The sequence below is a fragment of the Vespa crabro genome, chromosome 14 (genome assembly GCF_910589235.1).
Source record: "Vespa crabro chromosome 14, iyVesCrab1.2, whole genome shotgun sequence".
NCBI classification, from domain to species: domain Eukaryota; kingdom Metazoa; phylum Arthropoda; class Insecta; order Hymenoptera; family Vespidae; genus Vespa; species Vespa crabro.
Window position 1 is genome coordinate 1,197,740 of NC_060968.1, and position 26,791 is coordinate 1,224,530.

Below are 26,791 nucleotides of genomic sequence, written 5' to 3' on the forward strand. Positions count from 1 at the left end.
TAATAATTATTATCATGATTGAAAAATTGTAATGTAAAATATTTCAGATGTTTCTAAAATGAACTAATAATAAGTGGAATGTATTAAAATAAAGATAATAACAATAAAAAATTGGTATGTATATATAAACAATATTAAAGTTTCTTTTTAATTTTCAAATTAAATTTTGCGTGATATTAATATTTATTATAATTTATGAAAAATATTGTACCCAAAGAAAGACAATTTTTTTTTACACCATGTAATATTATTGTTTACATTTATCGATACAAAGGTTTTAATAGAAATAGATTATTGTTGTCTACATTTACATACTTACCTAATAATTTTTATTTCGATTATATCTCCATTAATTATTATTTAAAGTATTTTCATTGTTCCTCAAAATTGATAAATAAAATAAAACATAGAATACATTCGAAATAAAACTATATTACATAAATCTTATCAAAATACCATGTATAATAATACACAAATCGACGCATTTAAGAATTTATTAGATTAATACACATGAATATATAAACAACGACAGACATTATGCTCAACATCGTATAAGTCTGACTGAGGTTACCATAAATATCAACATATCCACAGATTAATTTTAACAAAATATTATACTTAATTATCAAACAAAACAGATCTAATTCCTACTTTGAAAAGGAATGATTAAGTATATTATGTACTATGCACCATCTTCGATTTTACATCTTCATATAATGGATGTAATTTTCTTACAAAAAAAAAAAAAAAAAAAAAAAAAAAAAAATATAAACAATAAAAAGAAAAATATCTTATTTCTTAAAAAAAGAAAATATAGTACAATAAAAATATTGACGTAAATGAAGACATTAAAAAAAAATATATTTTTTAGTACATATTTTACAAATACCATTTATTGTAACGCTCTTCAACAAGCATTTGTTTATTTTTATATTCTTATCTTTTTTTGTATTATATATATATATATATATATATATATATATATATATATATATAAATTTTTTTTTCACTTAAAACTTCACGTGTAAATACCTGGTTATACACTTTTTGTAACAACTTAATTAAGACACCTGTGTTCTGTATACGTGCCTTTCATACTGATATTGAAAACAAATAGAGAGAAACGACGCAACAAATTATTATTATTATTATTATTATAATTATAATTATATAATAACAGAATAAATATAATGATAATATCTATAAAAACTTAACAATGGTTACCTTGTCCACCAATAACCACTGAAAAGATTTTATAGTACTTGAGACCTTTCTGAAAAATGCACTAAGCACCTCCACCTTTCTTCATCTTTCTAGAATTATTTTCGTGCTTATTAACTACTTATTTAAAGTAGCCCTCTTTTTCTCTTTTCTTTCTCTATACACAATTAATTTAAGTTATATTAATTATAGCTTATGTATATAAACTAAAGCTTTGTGCTTGGCACGTTTTTTTTATAATTTATGTAACACACATTTCTTTAAAAGATTACCGTGATCCAAATCACCAAAGCGAAAGTTCATATTTTAATAAGAGATATAAACAGTTACAACGAAGATTATGTTTGTACAAAAGGAACTTTTAAAACTTTGCATACGAGTCGTTATTATTACTAAATTCTATAGATACATATATACCTTTGTTTCTCTCTTTCTTTCTTTCTTTCATTATTGTTATTTCTTAGCGAAATAGTATATCACGATACTTTGTAAAATTTAAATCTTCTTTAACGACTTCTTAGATTTGCAATAAAATAAAGTATTAAATTTGGTATTGAATTTTTTTTTCTTTTTTAAATAATTTTATACTCGCAAAACGTTTGCTATTTTCTTGACGCCATCGCCAGCTAAGATATCTCTATGATTACCTGGTAGTTCTTCGACTTTAACTTTTTGCCTACAAATCTGTAAAAAAGAAAAGTGTGTTGAAATTATATTTAAAAAGTAAAAAATATAATAAGAATAGATTTTACATAAATATCATTACCTCTGAAAGGTCATAATCGTAATTCAATGCTACAAAATTGTCTTTGGCTTTGAGTAATGTAATTTCACCCTTAAATTTGTCATTAGGTTGATAAAGATTAGCAGCTCTTAATTTTTTATAAAATAATATTCCAGCGATTTTTAATTCCTCTGGTTTAAACGGTGTACTACCAATTACATCTAACATTTTATCTAGCATCTGTTTTTCTGTTTGTGTGTCTTTTAAGATACTATATGCCTGTAAATGTTATATTTGATATAAATAAAAATATAAATGGTATCATTATAATATATATTAATATTAAAAATTTTAAGTTTATTATATTACCTGAAGATAATTAATATCCTTTCTAAATTGTTTCAAGAAAAATGCTAAAGCTTTTCGACGACCATCAGATAATTCATCTTCATTCATCTGAATAGCTTGTTTCCCAATTTTTTGAGTATGTAAAGTGATAAAAACTGGTGAACCATCAAGAAGAGTTAACACAACATTTTCCCCAGCTTTTTCTAATTGTAAGCCCATTTCAAAAGCTATACAGGCACCAAAAGAATAACCTGCTATATGGAAGGGACCTTTTTTCTGTACCTGTGTCATGATATTTATATAGAATTCAGCTAATTCCGATATGGAATTAAGTGGAGCATCTTGGGTACATTGAAATCCCCAAACAGGTCGTTCTAATTGAGCAGCTAAAGTTTTCAGAGGAGATATAATTCCTTCTATAGCATGAATCAGGAACAATGGTGTACCCTTTGAATTCTTTGTCTCTAATTCTACAAGAGAGATCTTAGGTACAATTTCTGTTTCATAATATTGGAAGAGTAATTCGTCTGTTATATTTTCTGAGATATTATTTACAGTTGGAGCAGCATCATTCGTATCTGCATTATCAGATGACAATTCCAACAATTTGCTCAACGTCAGACCACGAATCTCTTGAGCTGACAGAACTAAATCGTAATTTTTCTCAAGAGTTTGTTTTATTTCTGTACCCATCAACGAATCCATTCCTAGATCAGACAAAGTGTTATTTGGATTAAGTGATTTTAGATCTTTGATTCCTAGAATATTTCCAACAGCTTGAATGAGAGTCACTTGATTTGTTTTATCTGTTGATTTATGTTTATCTGCTAAAACTACTGACGATAGAACAGGATGTAATTGTTGAAGAAATACGTCCAATGTTGAGAGACAATTACTTATACGTTGTGGAACTGTACCACCAATTTCTGTATCATTATCTCCCATATTTTCTGTAAACAAAAAAAAAAAGAAAAAAATAATATCATGTTAATATTTGTATAAGCATTATTGTATATGTTAAAAGTATATTTAGACTTTCATAAGAGATATGATCATACCTAAAATTAAACCAACATCACCAATGGCACCCCATTGAATAGCCAAACCAGGTAAACCATTAGATTGCCTCTGTTCTACTATTCTCTCCATTGCTGAATTAGCAAGACCATAATTAGTTTGTCCTAAATTACCTCTTCCACAGGATATCGATGAAAAGACAACGAAGTAATCCAAAGAAGGACAATGTTTCCTCGAGGCTAGATCTAAATTCTTGGTGCCATCGATTTTAGGTAATGTAACAGTTTTGAAATTGTTTTCGTTAAGATTTTCAATGAGAGCGTCGTTCAAGACAGCAGCCAAATTAAATATACCACCAACAGGAGCTATCTTGTTACTTTCTTTTATTAATTTCTCTGCACCAGCTGACGTAGTAACGTCAGTTGTAGAAATGACAATATTTGCACCGCATTCATGCCAACGTCGAACGCATAATGCTTGATATCCAGTACGTATACCTGATCTTGACGTCAGAACGACATGCTTGGCGCCTCGATTTATCATCCAACTTGTAAGTTCTAATCCAAATCCACCAAGACCTCCAACAAGTATATATGATTTGTCTGGATTCATATATGTTCGTGGAATAGCTGCTACAGTCTTTGATAATGGTTGTACAACCTTTTGTGTTTCTTCCTCACGAATCTTTAACATTACCTTGCCGATGTGTTTACCAGTAGCCATGAATCTAAATGCTTGTTCAATTTGTTGTTCCAAAAAGACAGTTGATTGGAGTGGCTTCACAGCTCCATTTTTAATTCCTTCGTTAACCAATCTTACTATCTCTCTTTTCTCTGAATTATCAGTTTCAAATAATGCATCCAAAAGTATACCATGGAACGAAGTATTTTTTAAGAAAATAGACATTCCTAGAAGACTATTATTTGCTAAATCAAATTTGCCAATTTCAAGGAATCGACCATCCCTTGCAAGACATCTCACACTAGCCTGTAATTTTTCTTCTGCCAATGAGTTCAGAATAACATCAACTCCACGTCCATTAGTTTCAGTTAGAATCAGCTGCTCAAAACTAGTATCTCTTGAGTTACCAATATTTCTGTTGGTCAATTGTGGGAACATCTTCTTTAAAAAGTTTCTTTTCTCTTGAGATCCTACTGTAGTGAATACTTTACATCCAGCATGTAAAGCTATCGCAATACTTGCTTGACCAACTCCTCCACTACCAGCATGAATCAAAACAGTTTCACCTGGTTGTAATCTACCACGTACAAAAAGTGCATAATAACTAGTTGCATAGACAACAGGAATAGTTGCTGCTTCTTCTAAAGTCCACTTATCGGGTACTTCCCACATAAACCCAGGATCAGCTAAAACAGTTGTTGCTAATCCTCGGGACGCTACCATTCCCATGACTCTTCGTCCTTTAGTATCTCTACCAGAAAATTCAAGACCTAAGATACAGTCTTGAGAAGCGATATTACCTGGTAATGCATCTGTTTGTAACTTTCCAGTAGCCAACATAATATCTCTATTAAATATGCAAAGGTATATTAAGTTATTAAACAGAATGAATAAATAAATGAAAAATCTCAATCGGGAACTCACCTAAAGTTTAATGGAGCATAATAAACGCTACACATTTCAGTGTTTGGATATTTTTCAGGTTGATAATAACTCAAAGAGCTTTCGATCCATCTTAAACTTGTCAAATCACCTGTAATTAAACTATTAATATACGCATGTTCAACTTGTAGAGACGATGCATCTTTCTGTTGCTCCAAAGGTAAATGACGATAACTTCCCCAATGACCTCCTTTCAATACATTGGCCACTAACTGCTTATTCAATTGTTCAGCGTAAGATCGTGAAGTTAAAGAAAATTTCGGTGCATTTTTGTCTTGAATGAAAACGTAACGAGTGTTGTTTCCACCACTTTCAAAACGAAGACAATTCATGAAACCGATTAAACCTATAAAATGAAACATTTGTATCATTATTTATCAATCCTGATTCATTAACAATAATCATAAAAGATACAGGATATCATAAAAGATACAGGATATCATAAAAGATACAGGATATCATAAATAAAATAATACGTAATTCATTTTTATAAATGAAGAAATTGAAAAAATTCAATTTTTTTTAATAAAATGATCAGTTCTTATGAAAAACAAGTTTTGTCAATCATCCTGTATAATCTCATATAGAATTAAATAAAAAATAAATTTACCAAGTAACTCTTCCCCTTGACTAACTAAAAGAACCTCTTGGCCTTCTGTTTCAGATTTATTCAATGCAGCTTTAACTCCTTCGAGCCATGAGAAGTTTTTTTCGGTAATTTGTATAATTATTGGTTGACCTTTCTCTTCGAGTTTCTTCAAAAGCACATAAGTCTTTCCAGTATTAACTTGTGTACTAACGACCATTAATCCAGTACCTTTCAATAGTTTTACATCCAAATTTCCAGTCTCTTCCAAAATAATGAAACCTCCATTTTTCAATGAGTTAGATAAGTTTCCTAGGACGGTCAGAGATTTATTACTAAGTACATCGGCTGCTAATACAAGATGTAAATCCTGTCCAGCAGGTGAATTGTTTATATCTTTAGCTACAATCTTTACATTAGATTGATCCAAAGATGTAGCATAATTATCTGGCGAAGTGGTTATCAGTTGTAAGTCAACCTATAATAGGAAAAAAGATTGATTTATACAATTTTGTTTATTTTTATACAAGATTTTAATAAGACTATCATTATTATACTCACATTAATTATTCCAGGTTCATCGTACAAAATTTGTAACACCAATGATGACAGTAACGCTTCCGCTGGTCTTTCTCCAACTACTTCAGCTATTTTCAATTTCATACTTAGTACATTTTCGTTTACAATACCCAATAAAACAGTTAAAACATGTAACTTAACTTTATCAGGATCTTCAGAAAGAATTTGATAATTTTCATACGGTACGAAAGTGTATCGTTCATGTTTGAGTGCTGCTTGAGTTTGATGTCTCCTTGATGTTAATGTTGCTTTCAAACCTCTAATTTCAATACCACCTGACTTAATGCAAGAAATATTTCTATAGTTATAAACTGGAAGACTTCCTCCTTCTTGTGGTAGTTCGTTCACCAATTTCAGATGAACGGTAGGATCAATAGAGACATATTGTATACGTGTTGGAATATATAAATCTTTTACATCCTTGCCAATTATAGAAAATTGAAGCATCGTATCCATAAATGAAATCCAATCGTTATTCCAAGAAAGTTGTCCTTTGATTCCTCGATTGTCTGATAACTTAATACCTTGGAAAATGCCACTGTAATCGTAACCACGTAGCCTGAGATCCTTGTAAACGTCTTTTGTATTTAATTCCATAAAGGCAGGTTTATCTTGAGTGTCAGGTATTGGTAGGTTCAGTTGTTCTTTTTTAAAGTCATCTGGCAAACGAATTTTACCAGTAACTACAACTGATTCTCCTTCACAAATCTCAAATTCACCGCTACCATCAAAAATGTTTATCAGGAACCTCACTGTGCCTTGTTTCTGAATGATCGTACCACGTTGGAAGCGTACATTTTCAAAAATCACTGGCATTTGTTGATAATCAGTATTGTTCAGTTTTGCGAATGTTTTCCATACGATCGTTAAATAACCAGTTGCAGGGAACAAAATTCTTCCATCAATCGTATGCCCACTAAGATAAGCATCTGTTTCTTTGGATAAGTCAATTTCGACGATACTTTCTCCAGAACGACTTACATTCTTTGAAAAATTAGCTACACTCCATGACGTCGAGTGATCCCATTTAACAAGGGAATTTAACATTGGTGTGCCACGGCCAACAGGGTAGTTTATAGGTGGATACAATTTGGAAATTTTGGGTTCAGCGCCTGCGGCATATAATTTTCCTATGTTGCTTAAAAAGAAGCCTAAATTATCGTTATGATTTCTTTTATGAAGGGCGATGCTTGTTACAGTTGGAGGTAAAGATCTGCGTAAAATTGCTTGGAGCAAGCAATGAGGTGCAATTTCTATAACAATTGCATTTTCTGGTACATAAACTAATCCTTCTTGGAATAATACAGGCGATAAAAGATTGTTCACATGATATGCAGCTGAGCTAAGCTGCGCGAGTGGACCACCCCAAGCATTCTCTGGTATAGAAGTCGAGATCCATCTGGCAGAACGTTGTTTTGGATTTGGAATAATTTTCTCAAGTACTGTACGTAATTTTGGTCCAACTGATGCTAAGTATTTGCTATGGAAAGCAATACCAGAACTGTCCACAAGTTTAGCGAAGATATCTTGGCTCTTCAATTCATTTACGAATTTAAGAAGAGAATCTGCTGGGCCTGAGATTGTTATGGAATCGGCAGCATTGTGACAAACCGGTGATATATCAGGTGGGCAAAGTTTTAATAATTCCTCCCGACCAAGACCAACTGCAGCCATAGCTCCAAGTGGTAAATTAGATTCTACTATACATTTGCCTCTCCAATATGCTGCTAAGACTGTTTGTTCAGGTGTAAAAGTACCATCGGCATATGCACAGCCTAACTCTCCAACAGAATGTCCAATGATACCATCTGGATGTATATCCAATAACGTTAATAAATCAACAAAAGCAACCTGAATAGCAGCGATTGATACAAAAGAATTCAATACATTCTTAAATGTTTCATTTGTTCCATGTAGAATGAGATCTAACAGATCAATTCCTTCTGGTTTCAATACTTCAGCGCAACGTTGCAAACTACGTTGGAAAGATTCGATGCATAATAGTTCTTTTCCCATACCTGCCCATTGGGAACCCATACCAGAAAATAGAAACCATATAGGTCGTTCAGATGAGCTATTATGTTGGTCTACTTCACGAATATTAGAGTTTCCTAATACTTGAAATCCACTTACAGAATGTCCAGATATATTATTAGCATGTATATCATGTATTATTGAAATAAATTCATCATCCTGTTCGTGTTCTTTGATTGTATCTAACAGAAAGTTAACAGCCTCTTCGGTACGGCCGGATACATTTACAAGTTTCGGTAATTTAGTTTCCAATACTGGTGATAATTTTGGCTTTGGATTACTACGTAAAATAATGTGTGCATTTGCTCCACCAAAACCAAATGAATTCACTGCTGCTAAACCACCTTTCCATGGTGTTGGTTTGTCAACGACCTGTATCCTTCCATCCAACAACGCAGGTATGTCAGGATTAGGATTATTAAAATGTAAATTGGGTGGAATAATACCACTTTCCATTGCAATAAGAACTTTTACAATTGAACATAATCCACTGGCTGGTTCAGAGTGACCCATATTTGATTTAACCGATCCAACAAGCAAAGGTCCTTTCCTGTTCTTACAAAATATATCTACAATCGAATTGATTTCTTGTGGATCTCCTACTTTCGTGCCAGTTCCGTGAGCTTCAACGTAAACTACATCAGCTGGATTAACACCACTTTCTAAGTACACCTCACGCATCAATTTATTCTGCATATCCCCGTTAGGAAAAGTAATTCCTTGAATCTTCTTACCATCCACATTTGTTTTAGAATTAACAATAGTGGCATAGACTCTACGAGCATCCTTCGATTTTTGCAACAATATTGCCACAGCTGCTTCTGCTCTTACATAACCATTTCCATCAGCATCGAAAGCTTTGCACATACCATCCAAAGATAACATGTTTAATCTATGGAACTGTAGTGAACTTGTTGGCTTCAAAAGTAGATTACAACCACCGACTATAGCTGAATCACATTCTCCAGATTTTATTGAAGATATCGCCTGATGCATTGCATATAATGAAGATGAACAAGCTGTGTCTACTGCGTAACTGGGTCCTTGGAAATCGAAAGTGTAAGAAATTCTATTGGGGAACATTGCCCGGCAACATCCAGTCAAACCATATCCTGTTTAAATATATATATGATATATTATTATATAATATTACCCAAAGTAATCTAATGATTTCTAATAGATTGTAAGCATGACACAGTGATAATATTTCTTATTAAAGAATAATTGCTTTAGAGATATGAGTTACAATCTATATACACACACACGCGTGCGTTATCATATGTTGTGAAAAAAAGATATATATATATTTTTTTCTTCACAACGCATGATTTTGAATAATCTTGAACTTAGGCCTTGTCTCGAAAATTGCTATCACATATAAAAATATGAAAATGATCTTCATAATTTTATAATCACCTTTTAACATTAAAAAAAAAAAAGACAGTTATTTTTGTATCGTTCAAGTTTAATTGAAGAGATTTGTTTTTTAATTCTCATACTTTCGGATATACTTAAAATAGAAATAATTGCATACAAAGTGACTCAAGGCAAGCAATTAATCCGAATATCTTCTATAGAAGATAGAAAGAAAACATTTATAGTAAAAATAGTTTGAATTTGAATGAACTATAAAGTTTTAGCTAATATTTTTTGTCCATCTTCAAAACAAATATCAGATAGTAGGATAATTCGTTTTAATTAAGTCATTCTGTATATTTCTAATATGTTTAATAATTTTATTACTAATTGTATATAGGAATGAAATGTATATAGGATAGAAATATCAATAAATAGAATATTTTTATAGACACTATTCATGCTTCAACAACATGAATTAGATGTGTATACACACCATTGACAGTTTCTGGATTTTTTGTCCAATATTCATCAGATTCCGAAGAAGAAACACCAATAAATACACCAGTTCTTGTGCCTTTTAATGAAACAGGATTGATGCCAGCATCGATAATAGCTTCATAGGTTATTTCCAAAAGCATTCGAAGTTGTGGATCCATTACGTGAGCTTGTTTAGCATGTACGCCAAAGAAAGTGGCATCAAAGGATGTAAGATCTTTAATTTTCCCACTTCTAGTTGGTAAACCATATATACCAGAGGTCCAACGACGTTCATCGTCTGTGATTAAATCAATTCCATCGAATAATTGTGTTTTAAATTCTTCTATATTAGATGACTCTGGTAGACGACCTAAAAAATTATTTAAATTAGTTATAAATACAATAAGAAAGACATCAGTATAACAAAAATTAAAAATATACTCATACAAATAATTTGGATTTACCTGAGAAACCACTTATGACAATATCCTCATTCACATTACGGGTAACTCCATTTGAAACGACTGGCTCCCGTACGATAGGACTGTTAACACCTTCGAATCGAGCAGGCATCTTTGCAGTTTATTTTGTTTCTTTGTTTAATTATACACACTTCTAGGATTCTTGAAGTGTCTGGATAATTTATTGAACGTGGTAGCCTAGTGGACAATAGGCTGAAAATTAAAAAAAAATCATGATTAGATGATTAGATAAATTTAATTTTATTTAAAGTAGTAATAGTAGTAGCAGTAAAAGTAGTAGTAGTTTATTGCTTTTATAAAATAAAAAAAAAAATATCTTGCTCTCTGTATCTTAACTTCCAAAATCTACCAATTATCTATATGTGTGTATTTGAGCATGTGCGTATTTATAATAGTAGTAATTTATTTTTATTTATATTTTATTATGTATATTTAAACATAATTATCTTTTAATAAAAGCAATATATATATTCATTGAACAGAGATGAGCTAAGAACCACCATTGTCTAATATCTTTTTCGTTAAAATGATTTTTGGTTGTTACGTATAAATTAATATAAAACTATGATAATTTTTTCGTAAATGAGCTAATTTTGTTGAAAAAGGCTGAAATATCTATTCTTTCAAGTATGAATGTGTATTATCTACACTATTTACATGTGCGCATTTTATCGTATCGATCTTGCGTGTAAATGTGCATATGATATTATTATCATCGTTTTATAAAAATATATTAAAAAAGAATAAATAAAAATTTTTCTTTTAACTTTTATTTTATCGTAACGTTAATGAACCATTATTATTACATTATTGTTATAAGGAAAAGCTATAATAAATAGATGATCATAATAATTTATACATTTATAATTTATACAAAATTTATATATTTAATGTATCAGAATAATGATAACTATAATAAAAAAAGAAAAATGTTTTAAAAGCAAATACGAATCAATTTTTTTGCTACCAAATATTTAAACATTTTTTAATTAATAATTGAATGATTGATAAATGTATAATTCATGACATGACAAATAGAGTTTAATTTAAAATTAGTAAATATTAAATTATCATTGCTGCTCGTGTTAACTGATTCAATCAAGTTCACGGCCATCAAAATTATAAGAAACTTGTCTTATCAGCATAGAATTATCATATATATATATATATTTTTTTATCTTTTTTTTTCAAATTATGAAATCATAAACATTACTTGATAAAACTGTAAGCCAAACTACTAAGTTAAAAAGTTTCTAAAAAAATAACTGATATTTTAAATTATCTAAGAATTTTTATTCCACTTTATAGGTACGAATATACGTATATACATAAGGAAAAAAATATTTCATATTTCCATAATTATATAAATAATTTTTCCTATCAACAATATTTTCAACGTTATCAACAATTGTTAACATATCTATTTAATGTTTTATGTAATTGATAAAAATGTAAAAAAACAAAAATTATTACCAAATTGCTTTGTGTATATTTTTCACACAAAAAGAAATTCCAATGACGTTTAGAGGAACAGTAAATTTTATGACGGTAAACAAGTCAATAATTAATAATATAGAAATTTAAAAAGTATTATTACATTTCTGTATATTATATTCTATATAAAACTTCAATAATTTTATCTTAAACAATACAAGATTAAAACAAAAAATATGTTATTAAAAAAAAACTTTCTTTTTTTTTCTTCTATTTTCTTTTATTTCTTCTTCTTTTTTCTTCGAATATAAACTTTTATAGATAATAAAAAATTTCTGTTACATTAAATCAACAAGGTAAATAATTTTAATCGATATTATCTTCTATATAATGTTAAAAATAAAAATAAGAAAAATTAAACATCCACATTAAGTGAATAAACGATTTTTTTTAAGTTTGAATTTTTTTCAGCTTAATAAGTATTTACGAATCCTATCTACGTTATCTAAGAGAATATCGACTTTTGTTTTTAAATTAGATTTTCATTAAATAAAACGTAAAAAACAAATTTGTCAACATTTTTAATGTCTTATTTATAAAATTTTCTCTTATATATGCGTGTGTATGCGTGTATTTTTCATCTTACATTATTATAGATAAGAGTTAATTTTTGACATCGAATAAGGCATCATTTATAATTAATACTAACTTTTTTCATTCTTTCCCTTTTTGCATATATTTTGATTGAAAAAATTCTATGCTTAAACTTCAAAAAAATTCAAAGCACTGCACATTCTTATTGATTACTGTCAGCAAATATTTAACTTAAAACTCATAAATTATGTATAACATGATCAATGTTATCTTACACCTCGGAAGAAAAAATATCCTTTAATCAATTAGATTATATTATTATTATTATTATAGTAGTAGTAATAGTAGTAGTAGTAACAGTAGTGTAATGGTAGTAGTAGCAGTAGGAGGAAGAGGAGGGGAGGAGGAGGAGGAGGAGGAGGAGGAGGAGGAGGAAGAGGAGGGGAGGAGGAGGAGGAGGAGGAGGAGGAGGAGGAGGAGGAGGAGGAGGAGGAGGAGGAGGAGGAGGAGGAGGAGGAGCAGCATTAATAAGTAATAGTAATAATAATAACAGCATTACGATAGAGATTATATCGAGAGAGAAAAAAAAAGAGAAAAAAAAAAGAGAAAAAAAAGAGAAAAAAAAGAGAAAAAAAAGAAAAAAAAGGGAAAAAACGTATTATGAATAAAATAATCATATCTTTATGTTTGTTTGGTATTGCGTTCTTAATGGTAAACGTTCATATCATTATTCGATACAACTTATGACATATATACGTATGGTAATATTGTTATCTATATAATTACTAAGATGATAACGAATGAATTTTAAAGAATTTTTACTTTTAAAGAATTTTTACTTTTAAAGAATTTTTACTTTTAAAGAATTTTTACTTTTAAAGAATTTTTACTTTTAAAGAATTTCGCAATTTTAAGCAACAAATTATTGTACATTTTTGAAGGACTTTCGTCATAAAATAGTACCCGTTAATCGTAACGTATAAGTGTCACGTACATTACGAATATGTCGTGAACTGTTTGACCATATGAACTCTAATTTACGCCTACATGTTGGTAACATATTTCCATAAATCACGTGATTAGAAAACGTCCTCGAAAATTTTTCCTCAATAATGCATAATATATAGATAATAGTGTGTAATTATACACACACACACACATGTTTTCTTATTTTTCACTTGACATTAAATTAAAAAAAATTCCATTTATGATAATAATTTGGTATACATACATACACACACATTATTGTACGACTTACAAAAATGAATATAAACGAAAATTCGATAAACAAAAAGAAAAAAATAAATAATTATTAATTCATTCTATAAGGATCGAAAGATATTGTCCTGTTTTTTTTGTCTTATCTTTATCTTTATTAATTTTAGAAATAAATATGAAAAAATTCGATTCCTTGATCAAAAGAAAGGATAATGATCAGTTAATGTATTTTTAAAATAACTAAATAACTTTTTTTTAGATGTATGACTCTCAAGAGTTCTTGAAATCGTCTTGCTCATAATCGTGGATTACGTTTCATAACATTCGATTCTCAATTTTTTTACATTTTTTTTTCTTATTGCTTTCAAACAGTTATTAAAGATTCATGTAATATTCCACACATAAAAGAGATATTCTTTTTTACTGATTATAATGTTATGAAAGATGATATTGAAAAAAAACTGTAAATCTCGGCGAGCAAGAGTCATAAGTCAAGTGTATGAATATTTCTCTATGAAAAAATATTAATCACGATACATGCATTTTTCACTGGAAATTCTGTTAAAATGTCATGTGCAATTCATTAATTAATAAAAAATTGTTTTCATCATGATTATTGTCAAGATTATTTATTATGTTAATTTTCCCTTTTAGTTTTTACAATACATACATACTATATATTCCATGCATACATTACGCTTTTACGAACATTATGATATTACGATCAACTTTTTCGAACGGATATGAATACATAAGGAATAAAAAATATAATATATATATATATATATATATATATATATATATATATATGTATATAGAACCATACGATATATAATAGTAAGTATAAAAATGACAGTGTGTGAATTTCAAACTAATAAGCGATTAGTTTTTTGTAACTTGAATTTTAATTAGAATTTAAATGTAATTGCAAAAAAATATATAGTTGATTATATTCCTTTTCATGGATTAAAAAAAAAAAAAAAGAAAAAGAAGAACAAGAAATAAAAAGAAAAGAAAAACCCTGATGAAATAGTCTAACCTCTATTCCGAATTACGATTTTCATTTTTTTATATATATAGAACTTTTATTAATATACAAGCAAAAATATACGTCTATAGATTTAACGAGTTAAGTATATTAAACCATTTGTAGTCTTTGTAGTCTTTTTATCTAATTTATTATTATTTATATTATTCCTTATTATTATTTATAGTCTTTTTATCTAATTATAGTATTGAAAGTCTTATAATATGCAATATAGTATAAAAATATCATATCCTTGGTTTTACTCGAATTACGAATCTAAACACTTGTCATTGCACTAAACATTGCTTATAAAATTTCTGTTTCCAATATATAAAGGTAAACTACAAAATTTTCTAAAATCTAACAACATCTCAGAAACTGAAAATGACATTAGCATAGGTTGAACATATTTTCACTTATTTTGATCATAAAATCATCTGTTCAACATTAAAATGGATTAATTTAATTTATCGTGTGATATATTTTTTGTGTGAACATTATGATCTTTTATTTCGCTTTAAATCGATTAACAAAATTTGAGTATCAATTTTCATAAGTAAACAAGCAGGCGATCAGTTTACTTTACAAACATACCCTTCAAGGGTATATATGAAAATCAACAGTAAGAATATGTAAAGAACTTCTTCTCTTTTATTACATATTTTAAGAATACCAAAATACGAAATTTAATTTTTATGACAAATGTTTTTACGTACCAACACTGAAATGCAGACGTAATTCTCGATTGATTTTGATTAACAAAATTTCATTTTAAAGATAAAGATTTTTTTAAGTGATGACGTGAACTATTCTCAACAAAAAAAAAAAAAAAAACCATTTTTGATACATTTTTTTCCCCCAAAGAAAATAAAACTTTTTCAAAAATTCGATAAAATTAATTCTTGATTTAAAGTATTATCTTTAAAATAAGATCTTTTTTTTTTTTATATATAAATATAATTTCGAATAAAGACGAAAACTGTGAACGAAAGAGAAAATAACCTTGTACACGTATTCATTTGTATTCATTATACATCACAAAAAATTGATTTGAATAAAGTTTGATATGAATTTTAACAATAATGATAATGACAAGAATATTAAAAATTTATGTAAATATTACTTTACGACAATACCGATTAAGATTGCTATCCCTTACCTTGATATAATGTTAACATAGTAAATGTTATTTATCATTGATATAGAAAAGAATCATTTTTCGCTTATAAAGCGCAAACGAGTTGAAATAGATAGTTCTAATAGGTCATAAATTAACTCACACTTTTCATTCTTTTATATGACAAATTTTCTACTCCATTTGTTTTTTATTTCCATTGTCATATCTTTACTAATTTTTTTTTTGTTCTATTAATTATCCTATCATTTTCCTAAATTCCTCGCTTTTATCGTTTAATTTTCTTTCTTTTTATTTCATTATCCCCTCTTTCTAATTCCTATTCCATTTATATCTCTTAACTTTATATTTAACTATACTTTTTATTCTCATTCTGCTTCTTCACTTCTTCACTTCTTCATTTTTTCTCTATTTTATTGTATTCTTAATTGTAACTTCTATTTCTAATTCCGTCATACGATCTTTTCTTTTATTGACCTTCATATCTTTATATTCAATAAATATCTACGTTTACATATGTGCGCGCACGTATAATACGCACACATTGTGTAATATTATTCTATAATATTATATACATATATATATAAAAGATTTTTTTTATTAAATACTTTTTTTTATTTAACTGTACCTCTTCTTGAAATATAATTATTTTATATCATTAAACTGGTTATGCATTGAACAACTGTTTTATAGAAATCAATCTTAAAATCTAGTTCTAGACTATATTATTATTACTTTTTTCTTTCCCCAATGTAGTTCATACTCAATTACAAAATAAAACTAGATACGTTAGTCTCATTTAGAAACGATATCAATTAATTCATCACATGCTACATTTAGATTACATATTTAGCCCATAATATACGTACTATTAATTTAATTAAAACATAGTACTTATATTACAGACTCTTTAAAATAATTAATTTTTTTAAATAAAAAAATATATATCCATTGTAAATAGAAGTGATTATTTGTATAGTTCTGATACCTATTAAGTAAACCTTATAATGAGTTATGGGGCCAGAATTGCTTTGTTGTTGTTTGATCTCATAATTATGATCAGACTAACGAAGACAGTTCTTTAAATTTAAGTATGACATTAGCAAGTCAGTTATTGAAAATTGCATGACAATTCAACAATATATTGAGTATTTAGCTGTTGACGATAAAGAGATTAAAGAAAAATGAATTATGAACAGAATGTTAGAAATGTTACCATCAAAATTTCAGCATTCTTTTATTATTTGGGATAATATTAATGGTGCAAATAAGAACCTAATAAGAGTATTTAAAATGATATTGTTAATGTTAAATATAATTTTTATGAAAAAATTAGTGTCGAAAAAAGAATCACTGGAACTAAAGTTTTTCTGATAGGAAATCGAAATAAAAATTCAAAAGAAGTGCCTAAAGTTCTGAATCAAAAAGCTCTGTCTCTGAAGATTCAAATGATGATCTAACAATTTAGATCATTACGATTCTGATAACTTCATTCAACTATCAAATCAAACCAAATTCAGCATAAAACTTTAAATCTGTGTAATTGTTGTATTCTGAAAATGCCTGCCAAATTCACAAATTATACAATGGGCCATTGTTGTAAAGGAAATCAAGCATGTGCAATTACGATGGAGGAAATTGAAGACATTTCTGTCTTAAAAGCCTTGAAAAATGAAAAGTAGCATAAAGAAATATTTGAAAAATTTAGATCTTTAATCAAAATGAAAACCTGGAAATAGTAGAACTTTCAGAACAGATCTAATCTTTAACTTGAGTCTCACTGACTCCTATGTCAGAAACAAGATAACTAGATTCAAAATCTAACTTGTTGTTTGAGATTTTGAATAAAAGAAAGAAATTGATTATTTTGAAACATTTAGTTTTAGTACTTGTTATCTATCAATTCGATTAATCCTTAGTCTTATAACTTTAAACAAAATTGTATAGTTCTCATATTCATTAAGTAAACCTTATAAAACTTTTGTTTTATTTTTAACGCTTTGTAACTTTTAAGTCATATATTCATATATATATTTTATTTCATTTTAACATTAATTATCTGTCCATATTCAAATGATTATTTGCTAAGTATATTTATAAGTTATTCTATATAGTATACTATACGTTATATTGGGTTGGCAACTAAATGATTGCGAATTTTGACGATAGATGGACTTTACACTTTCCGCAATCACTTAGTTGCCAACCCAATAAATCTACTAGAAATTAATATTATAGAAACTAGACTGTATATTATAAATAGAAACTTATAAGTTACAATAATATAATTATATATTATAAGTATACTAGTATAACTATACTATACTATACACTAGTACAATATATATGCATACCTATATACATAATAACATAAATTTCACTTATATAATTTTCTTTTCTATGAAGCAAATTAAATTACAAAAGATTAATATTAAATAAAATTCTTCTCTTCCTCATTAGATGGTAGCACTTCTCATTTCCTTCTAATAATCTAATAAGTTTATCGACTTTTACATATTACCTGCCGAACAAATATGCTAATATTATGTAAAAAAAAAAAAAAAAGAAATATTATGTTTAATAAGGTAATCATCTTCCCTTTTTTTCAGATATTTATGTCATTATCTATTGTTTGTCTTCTTTTCTCTTAATATTTCATAATCTCTTTTATTTGATCAAATTATCCTCTTAAAAGTTTATTTCACTTCTCATTTTAAACATCTCACTTAATCTATTCTTTATTGCTTTCATTTTTTACTTAAAAAAAAAAAAAAAAAAAAAAAAGAGAGAGAGAGAAAGAGAGAGAAATCATTTATCAAATTCTTTTTTAATTTTGCAACAATCGGACAAAAAAAATTACACCTAACTTTATGACGAAGAAGATACTAGTCCAATCTAAAACCATTACTAAAGTCAACCACATATGCAATCATAACATATTGGAAATCGACAACAAGATTCTCGGTTTTATATAATATACATACTTTAATGAACAACCATAACGAGAAATCTTGTTTTAGATGCGTGCCTTATTTCTTAATTATTTTCCAATTATAATATCTTTTTTCACTTTCGAATATCATTAATTTTGCTCCTGTGAATATTTTCAGTTTGGTTTTTGAATTCAAAGAAATAATTAAATGGATAAAAGTATTCAATATTGTTAATTTATAAGAGATATGATACCTGAAAGTCAAATAAAGATAATGCACGTTTTAATATTTAATTATATTAATGATATATGAACGAATATTACTTTCAAAATCACCAACGCTTCACTTTTCTTTTTCCACTCTTTTTTTTCCTTCTTTCCTTTCTCATTTACAGATTATTTATAACATATTACTTTGCCAAATGACTTTTTCTTCCATCTTCCAAATGATAGATATACATACGTGCAAACATGAACAATTCTTTTTATTTTTGCTACTTTTTTTTTAAGAAAAAAAGTTGTAAAAGAAATAAAAATTAATTCATAGGGATTTTATATATATATATAAATATAAATACATACACGTGTATATATATAATAGAGCCAAAAAAGAAAATTCAAGGTTACAAAAAAACAATTGAAATAGATATTTTCTATTAATTTTGTAAAAGTATTAATCATTAAAAAAATGAATATATATATATATATATATATACATAAACACACGTGCGCGTCGCAAGTATGTATAAATTTTAATATTTTATATAAATATTTATTAATTAATATAATATAATATAATATAATATAATAATAATATATAATTAAATTAATTAATATAGTGGAAAGTAAAATTAATTAAATATAATTAATAATATTATATATATTTTAATATACATATATACCCTAATATTATATATTATTATTGTCAATATTGAAATACAATCTTTTTTTTTTATATATGCCCATCAATAATGTGAAAAAAACAAAAAGAAATAATTTTTATTTCTTTCGAAATTTATCGAAAACTTTAGAATATCATTGATTATATATGTTCTTGCATAAGATTACAAAAAAGACGAAAATCTTTAAATAAATTATTAAAGTTGAAATCAAAGATCACAATCTTACGACATAGACGTAACATTGAAAACATTCAATACATGGAATCATTATTATTGACTCATTTAAAAACTTGTTAGAATATGATGGTATATTTACTATATATTTATTTAAAAACTTGTTAGAATATGATGGTATATGTACTATATATAAAATATATGTATATGCCTATTGCTGGTGTTAACTATACAGACAAGTGTTAAGGCAATCATATGAAAACATACGTAAATCATTTGAATGAATTTTAACTACTTATCTCATTGACTTTCAAATAAAAGATTTTCTTTTCTTGTTGAAAAGAAGTTTTTTCAATGTTCCTTGCATTAATTAATATTTTTTAAACCTAATGTAAAATTATGTTAATTAATTTTTTGCAATCGTGAATATCTACGTATAAATATACATTTGTAGTTTCATTAATAAAATTTTTTACTTCAATGATATATAAAAAGATTTGCAATATGAGTTAAAAAAAAATATTTAAAAAAATGTAAAAAAAAATTTGTGTTGTAACATAGCAAGGTTGATTATATATTTAGATTATAATTATTTTTTTGCACAATACGGTTATAATACAGTTTAAGAGGAGAACTTTCTTATATAATATAATAGTAATATCTTATATAATATAAAATATTTATTTGGAAACTCATTTAAATACGTTTATACATATATATATATATATATATATATATATATATATATATATATATATATATATCTGATTTTTACTATACGTAAAAGAAAATCATACGGCAAAAATAATGAATCATTTGAATAAATTTTAATTTTTAATTTCATAGATAAAATATACTTTTTTTGTTTATTCTATTTCTTTTTTTCCCGCTGCTCTTTTTATATAATATGATCAAAGTTGAGAAGAAAAATTCTTTTGTAAAATAATATCGTTAATTAATTGCCATGATCGTATGATTTGTTATAGCTTGATTATTGTTTTTTTTATCCTATGTTCAAAATCAAGTTAATATGTTGAATGCCATGGGTGTCATTGCTGATCACCAATGCCATGATTAGTAAAAACATATGATTTAGAATAAATGTCAATATTTATAAATTTTTCAACGTAATCATCGTTACTACAATGGTATGAAGACCCCCAATGAAATAAATTCATTAAACATGATTATACACCTTAATTTATCTATTATATATAATATTTCATTTAACATGTTAATGACCAACAAATAAAGACATTAAAAAGCTTCAAAATAAAATTCGATCGCTGACATTGGAGAAATTGTAACTCAATTACATCAAAACGTCATCAAAAATCTAGGAAAAAGAAAATAGTATTGTTCAAAAAGTGCTATGTGTGCAATTTTATCGATATTCATACATAATTGTGGTCGATGACACTATATGTTACACACATACACACATATATATATACACACACACACAAATTTCTTTTTTCTTTTTTTATTTTAAACGCTACATTTAAGAAAGAAAAGAAGAACGGTAAAACTTATTGGACTAAACTAAAATATCTAGTTAATTTATATTATGATCTATATAATATATACATATTATACAAAAAAATCTAATATTGATATGAAAATCTTAATGTATGTATATATTTGTAATTTATCGAAAACTCTTATTGTCCAATGAAATTATGTCCATCCAAAGGTATAAATTACTTAATTTGTAATGATATTCTTATTTTATAAAGAAAAAAATAAAAATAAAAAATCAAATTTTTTATTCAACAAATAAAATTCCAATGCGCATGACTAAATTAATAAATATTAATAACATAAAATTCAAAATTTTTCTGTATGTTTATGACTTCACTATAATTACAATTCATTTTTATTTTTTCTATGACGTCATGCTTCACATAGAAAAAATATACTAGCATATATATATATATATATATATATATATATATATTGTATATGTGTATATATAGGATGTATCATACATGTAGGACTCATGGCAACATACAATTAATGTAAGTCCTTGATGAATGTAATTCAGTCATCTAATATATAGACGTCTATACGTGAATCGTTTTTCTAATAGACATCTACCAGATAAGAAAACATTTCAAAGATTAGGTGAACGTTTACGAGATACAGTTTATTATATCTAGAATTTTTGAAAGATTGAGAAATTTTTCTGATATGACTTTGATTCCAAATTTATATACAAACCAAAAGTATCTTTTTCTATCATCTTCTATGAAGAGTAACAGAAACACAGAAATAAATATAACTTTGAGATAAGGTCAATCGTGAGACACTTTTTTGTATGAACTTTTATTCATCGTGTTCTTTTTTCTGTCTCCTATCCATTCGTAAAAACGGATTCTGATATTATAATATCATATATATAGAATATATTATCAACTAATCGAAAAAGTATAAGACGAATAATTTCGTATACTACGAATAGCTTTTATATCGTATTGTTTTACTTCTTCTATTGTCTCTTATCTCTTATCATATTTCAAATGACCTAATCTCATCGTGCGCGTAATCAAGGAAAAAAATGATTCCCTGAATTATTACTCATTCAATATTATTATTATCATTATTATTTAAGACAATATCATTTAATATTTCAGTTTAATTCCAATTAAGAAATATGTAGATACTTTTATCGATCGATAAAAGTGTATCAAATAAATAAGATTTTTCATGTGGGAAAAGAGAAAAAGAATTTGTTTTTTTCTCTATTATGGCAGCATTCAAAAATGAACATTTTGTAATAATTATTGACATTGTATTAAAAAGATTTGATAATTTTTCGATGGAAAAAAAAAAAAAAAATATTCTAAAGAAATATTATTTCTAAAAAGAAATAATATTCTAATATTTATTTAAATTGTAAACGAAAAAAATTATGAAAAGTATTTATTTTGATACGAAAATGATACGCGAAATGATATTGTATAAACGAGTAATTTCGAAATATAAAAAAAAAAAAAAAGGAATAAAGAAAAAAGGCTTACCCACAATTATTGGTATATTGGTATATTAAATGCAAAAAGTTCGAATTTCACTCCAAAGAAATATCAACGACGTTTTATTTTATTATTCTTTTAAAATAATTTAATGTTTCGAAAAAGGTCATGTTAAAAATCGCATTTTTTTATTGTTTTGTAATATATATATTTACAGAATATATATATTTGTAATATATATATATATATATATATATATATATATATATAAGGGGACCGGAAAGTAATTTCGTTTCTGCGCATGTCGATATTTGATTATGATTAAAAATAAAAACTTGTTAAAAATTTATTCGTTTGAATTTAATTTAAGAAAGCGACATTACTTTCCGGTCCACCTAATATATGTGTAACGTAATCTTTTTCTCTCATATATTATACAAAATGAGCTAGTACTTATGTAAATGGTCTGGAATAATGGTCTATATCTTATCAGTATTGATATTTTGACATTAGAACTTTTAATATTTATTTTTCTATAATAACGAAAAAAAGTAAGTATATACATTTATTCTTGAAAAATACTAGTATTATATAATATTAAAATGTTAAAAACAGGGTATTAAACAAAATATATCTTCTAATATCTCAAATAACACAATTTGATCATTTCCATCAACTCAAATTCAGTTCTTATTCTTCGATCGATAAATACATATTCTCTAATTGTTCATATTTTCTAATCGAATATTATACTGTCATGCAAAATAATCGATATATTAATATCCCGAATATAAATCTAATTTATATCAATACGACTAATAATCAATTTTCTTTATATATATATATATATATAAAGAAAATGTTCTGTATATAATACCATAATAAATCATATCAATTAACGAACATTCTTGGCCTCATAAACTATATATTTTTTTTCTTTAATAGATATATCGTTTCGCTTAAAACAATACAAAAAAAAATCGATCTTTTCAATCATTCGAACATTTGTTGAAAATGACAAATGTTATAATGAAGACTATAAAAATCGTCGTTAAACTAAGTATAATCTCTAAATTAATAATTACTATGCAAATTAAGATAGAAAAAATAGAAATAGAATAAATAAATAAATAAATAAAAACAAATAAAAAAGAAAACCAAATAAAAAATAAAAATAAAAATAAAAATGGCTTCTAATTTCTGAAAGAGAAAATTGCGCGTCCGACATGACACTGAGATTATCACTGCCAATGAACCATAATACTTGAAAATATCACTAGTTTATAATACGGTTAATAGCGTGTATTATTTGAGTCAGACCTATAATATTATCCCTTTCTCTTATATATATATATATATATATATATATATATAGAGAGAGAGAGAGAGAGAGAGAGAGAAAGAGAAAGAAGAAAAGAAAAAAGGAAAGAGAAAGAAAGAGAACATTTTTAAATAATAAAATGAAACAAATTTCAAGTTTATCGAGTACGAAACTAATAACACACACGCCATCGTCTATACATTGTATATACATACATACTTTGTATGAATATGGCGAATAGAAATTTCTGAAAAAGCCTGTAATTATAACCGGGAAGAACAAAGGTATCATTGACCATTACTATAGTTTGTAATTTACGCTCTCGACGCGTGTTTCATCTTATTACTATATTGATACTTTGCTCGTATACCGTTTTACTCTATTGTCCTCTCTTTCTTTCTCTAGATATATATATATACATATATATTTTCTCTGTAAATCAGTTTATAGCTAATTTATCGGTTTTATAGGTTATTATAGTTATGTACATATATATTTGTCGATATTTTCACATCGACAAATTTGCTTGATAGATAAATTGTCTCTAACTATCCATCTCTCTCTCTCTCTCTCTCTCTCTCTCTCTCTCTCTCTCTCTCTCTCTCTCTCTCTCGCATTTCGTTACTCTTCTCTGATAAAAAGCCCTTTTTATATTAAAATCTATAATGAACAATATCATTTTTTAGTATGATAGGTATACATACATATATATATATATATGTATGTATATGTATGTACATGCTAGAAAAATAAAGTTAGTATACTCAAGTATCGATCGAGAAACTCGACACTTTGTCGTATCCCTCCGCGAAAACGAAAAGTAGTGCGTTTTTATTTCTTTCTTTGATATCACTATAATAATATTTCTTGAATAACTTCTATATATATGTACAATGTCATATATAGTTTAATATATAATATAAAAGGAAAACAATGACATCGAATTATATACATACTATATATATATATATATATATATATATATATATATATATATATATATATATATATATACGCACAATAGGTTAGAGTCATAGGTCCATATTTATAAAAACGCAATAGAGGACAATGGCGAATATGAATTTAGCAAATTTTGTATTTATATACATACCTTATTGAAAGGTCAGGATTAAAAAATTTTAACGTGTATTAGATGAAACCGGTTCACATTATTTGGATAGACAGAGAAATGCAAATCTATCTCTTATCTACATAATAATGACAATAGATATACATATATATATATGTATATCTATATATATATATATAATATAAACGCTTTTATATATATATTCATATGCTGGAAAATACAGAGACGATCGATCGTTCTTCCTTTCTTTAGTTAGGCGTCTCTTCATAAAGCGCGAATTTGTACTGTTATATCTTTAAGCGTCTTCTAATCCATGCAGAAACTCTCTATTGAAAATCGATAATTTTTAGAAATATACTTACCTAAACGATATTATTTTATGAGATATGTAATGTTATAATTAAAGAAAAGAATTGGAATCGAATGCTAGAAAGACTCACCCGATACGAATGAAACGTAATATCCTCTCCGTTGTTTCTCTCTTTCTCTCTCTGTATATATTTGTATATATACTCTTTTTCGCTAATTTTTTTTTTTCTTGTCGTTCAAAGAACAACAGCCAGTCTTTTATATGTTTATTTTTCTATTGAGATTCTAGTTTAATAGCACACACGAGATGGCCTCGAAGACGACGGCGACGGCGACAGCGACAGCAATAGCGACGGCGACGGCGACGGCGAGGACGATACACAAAACTCGACGCAGAACACTTCCTCTTTAATGGCGCTAAACTACAAACTTTACCACCGGCTTGTCGCAGAAGACTGACTGGCGTCCGGCTCGGGAGCATCTTGTTATTATTGAATTAGGCCCGTGGTCTGACATCAGACCATGTGGCGCCGACCAATCGGAGCATATCTTTTACTCGCGCATGCGTATTACGTATTTCGATGCCACTATGCCGCATCGACGTCATTCTTCTCGCCAAGTCGGCAGGACCAACTGTTGTTACTTCGAATCCTTACGTTGTGCTTTATTGCTTTCTTTTTTCTAACATCATCAATTTCTATTCTATACAATTTTTCTTTTCTACAAATTTGAGATATTTAATTAATTAAATAATTAATTAATTAATCAATCAATCAATCGTTGATTTGATATGAATATCAATATTTTTAACCAAATTCTTATATATTACGTCCAAAAGGAGAGCTTATGTATTATTATATTCTTTATATTGAAATAGATATAATTTAATATTCTTTGTTTTGAAATAAATATAATCTTTGATATTACTCAATCGATATGTATGTTCTAAAAAAGAAAAAAAAATAGAAAAGAAAAAGAAAATGTTATTTTTTATCATTCAAAAGTACGTATTTACAGAACGTTTAAATATCAACGATAATACTTTCAATAGATCATTCGATCGTCGTATAATTTACTTTTCAGTCTCTTACCTATTTTCTAATAAGATTGATCGAATAAATTCTGTATTTTATACGAAGTTATCAAGCTATTGTTATTGTCAATTATGATTAATTTCGGTAAGGAAGACTTTTTTTAGTTCGAAAGTGATGATCATTGTTATATTAAATAAGA

At 26.9% G+C, this 26,791-nt stretch overlaps 1 protein-coding gene across 1 annotated transcript; it reads right to left on the reverse strand.

Annotated features, from left to right (window-relative positions):
• Window positions 1-478: 478 nt before the first annotated feature.
• On the reverse strand, window positions 479-26,030 carry LOC124428953 (fatty acid synthase-like). The gene is made up of 10 exons (XM_046973559.1): window positions 25,690-26,030; window positions 10,433-10,642; window positions 9,985-10,338; window positions 6,081-9,244; window positions 5,544-5,997; window positions 4,916-5,279; window positions 3,352-4,838; window positions 2,315-3,243; window positions 1,988-2,224; window positions 479-1,905 (listed from the first exon to the last, which is right to left on the reverse strand). Exons 2-10 carry the CDS (start codon window positions 10,539-10,541, stop codon window positions 1,804-1,806), a joined length of 7,200 nt encoding a protein of 2,399 aa, XP_046829515.1. The 5' UTR covers window positions 10,542-10,642; window positions 25,690-26,030; the 3' UTR covers window positions 479-1,803.
• Window positions 26,031-26,791: the final 761 nt, after the last annotated feature.

Bases quoted from the DNA above. Each gene is read 5' to 3' on its own strand.
- LOC124428953 (XM_046973559.1), bottom strand. From the start codon at position 10,541: ATGCCTGCTCGATTCGAAGGTGTTAACAGTCCTATCGTACGGGAGCCA. The intron at 5,998-6,080 runs GTGAGTATAATA...TTCCTATTATAG, and splicing joins ATGAACCTGGAATAATTAAT to GTTGACTTACAACTGATAAC. The intron at 5,280-5,543 runs GTAAATTTATTT...TTCATTTTATAG, and splicing joins TCAAGGGGAAGAGTTACTTG to GTTTAATCGGTTTCATGAAT.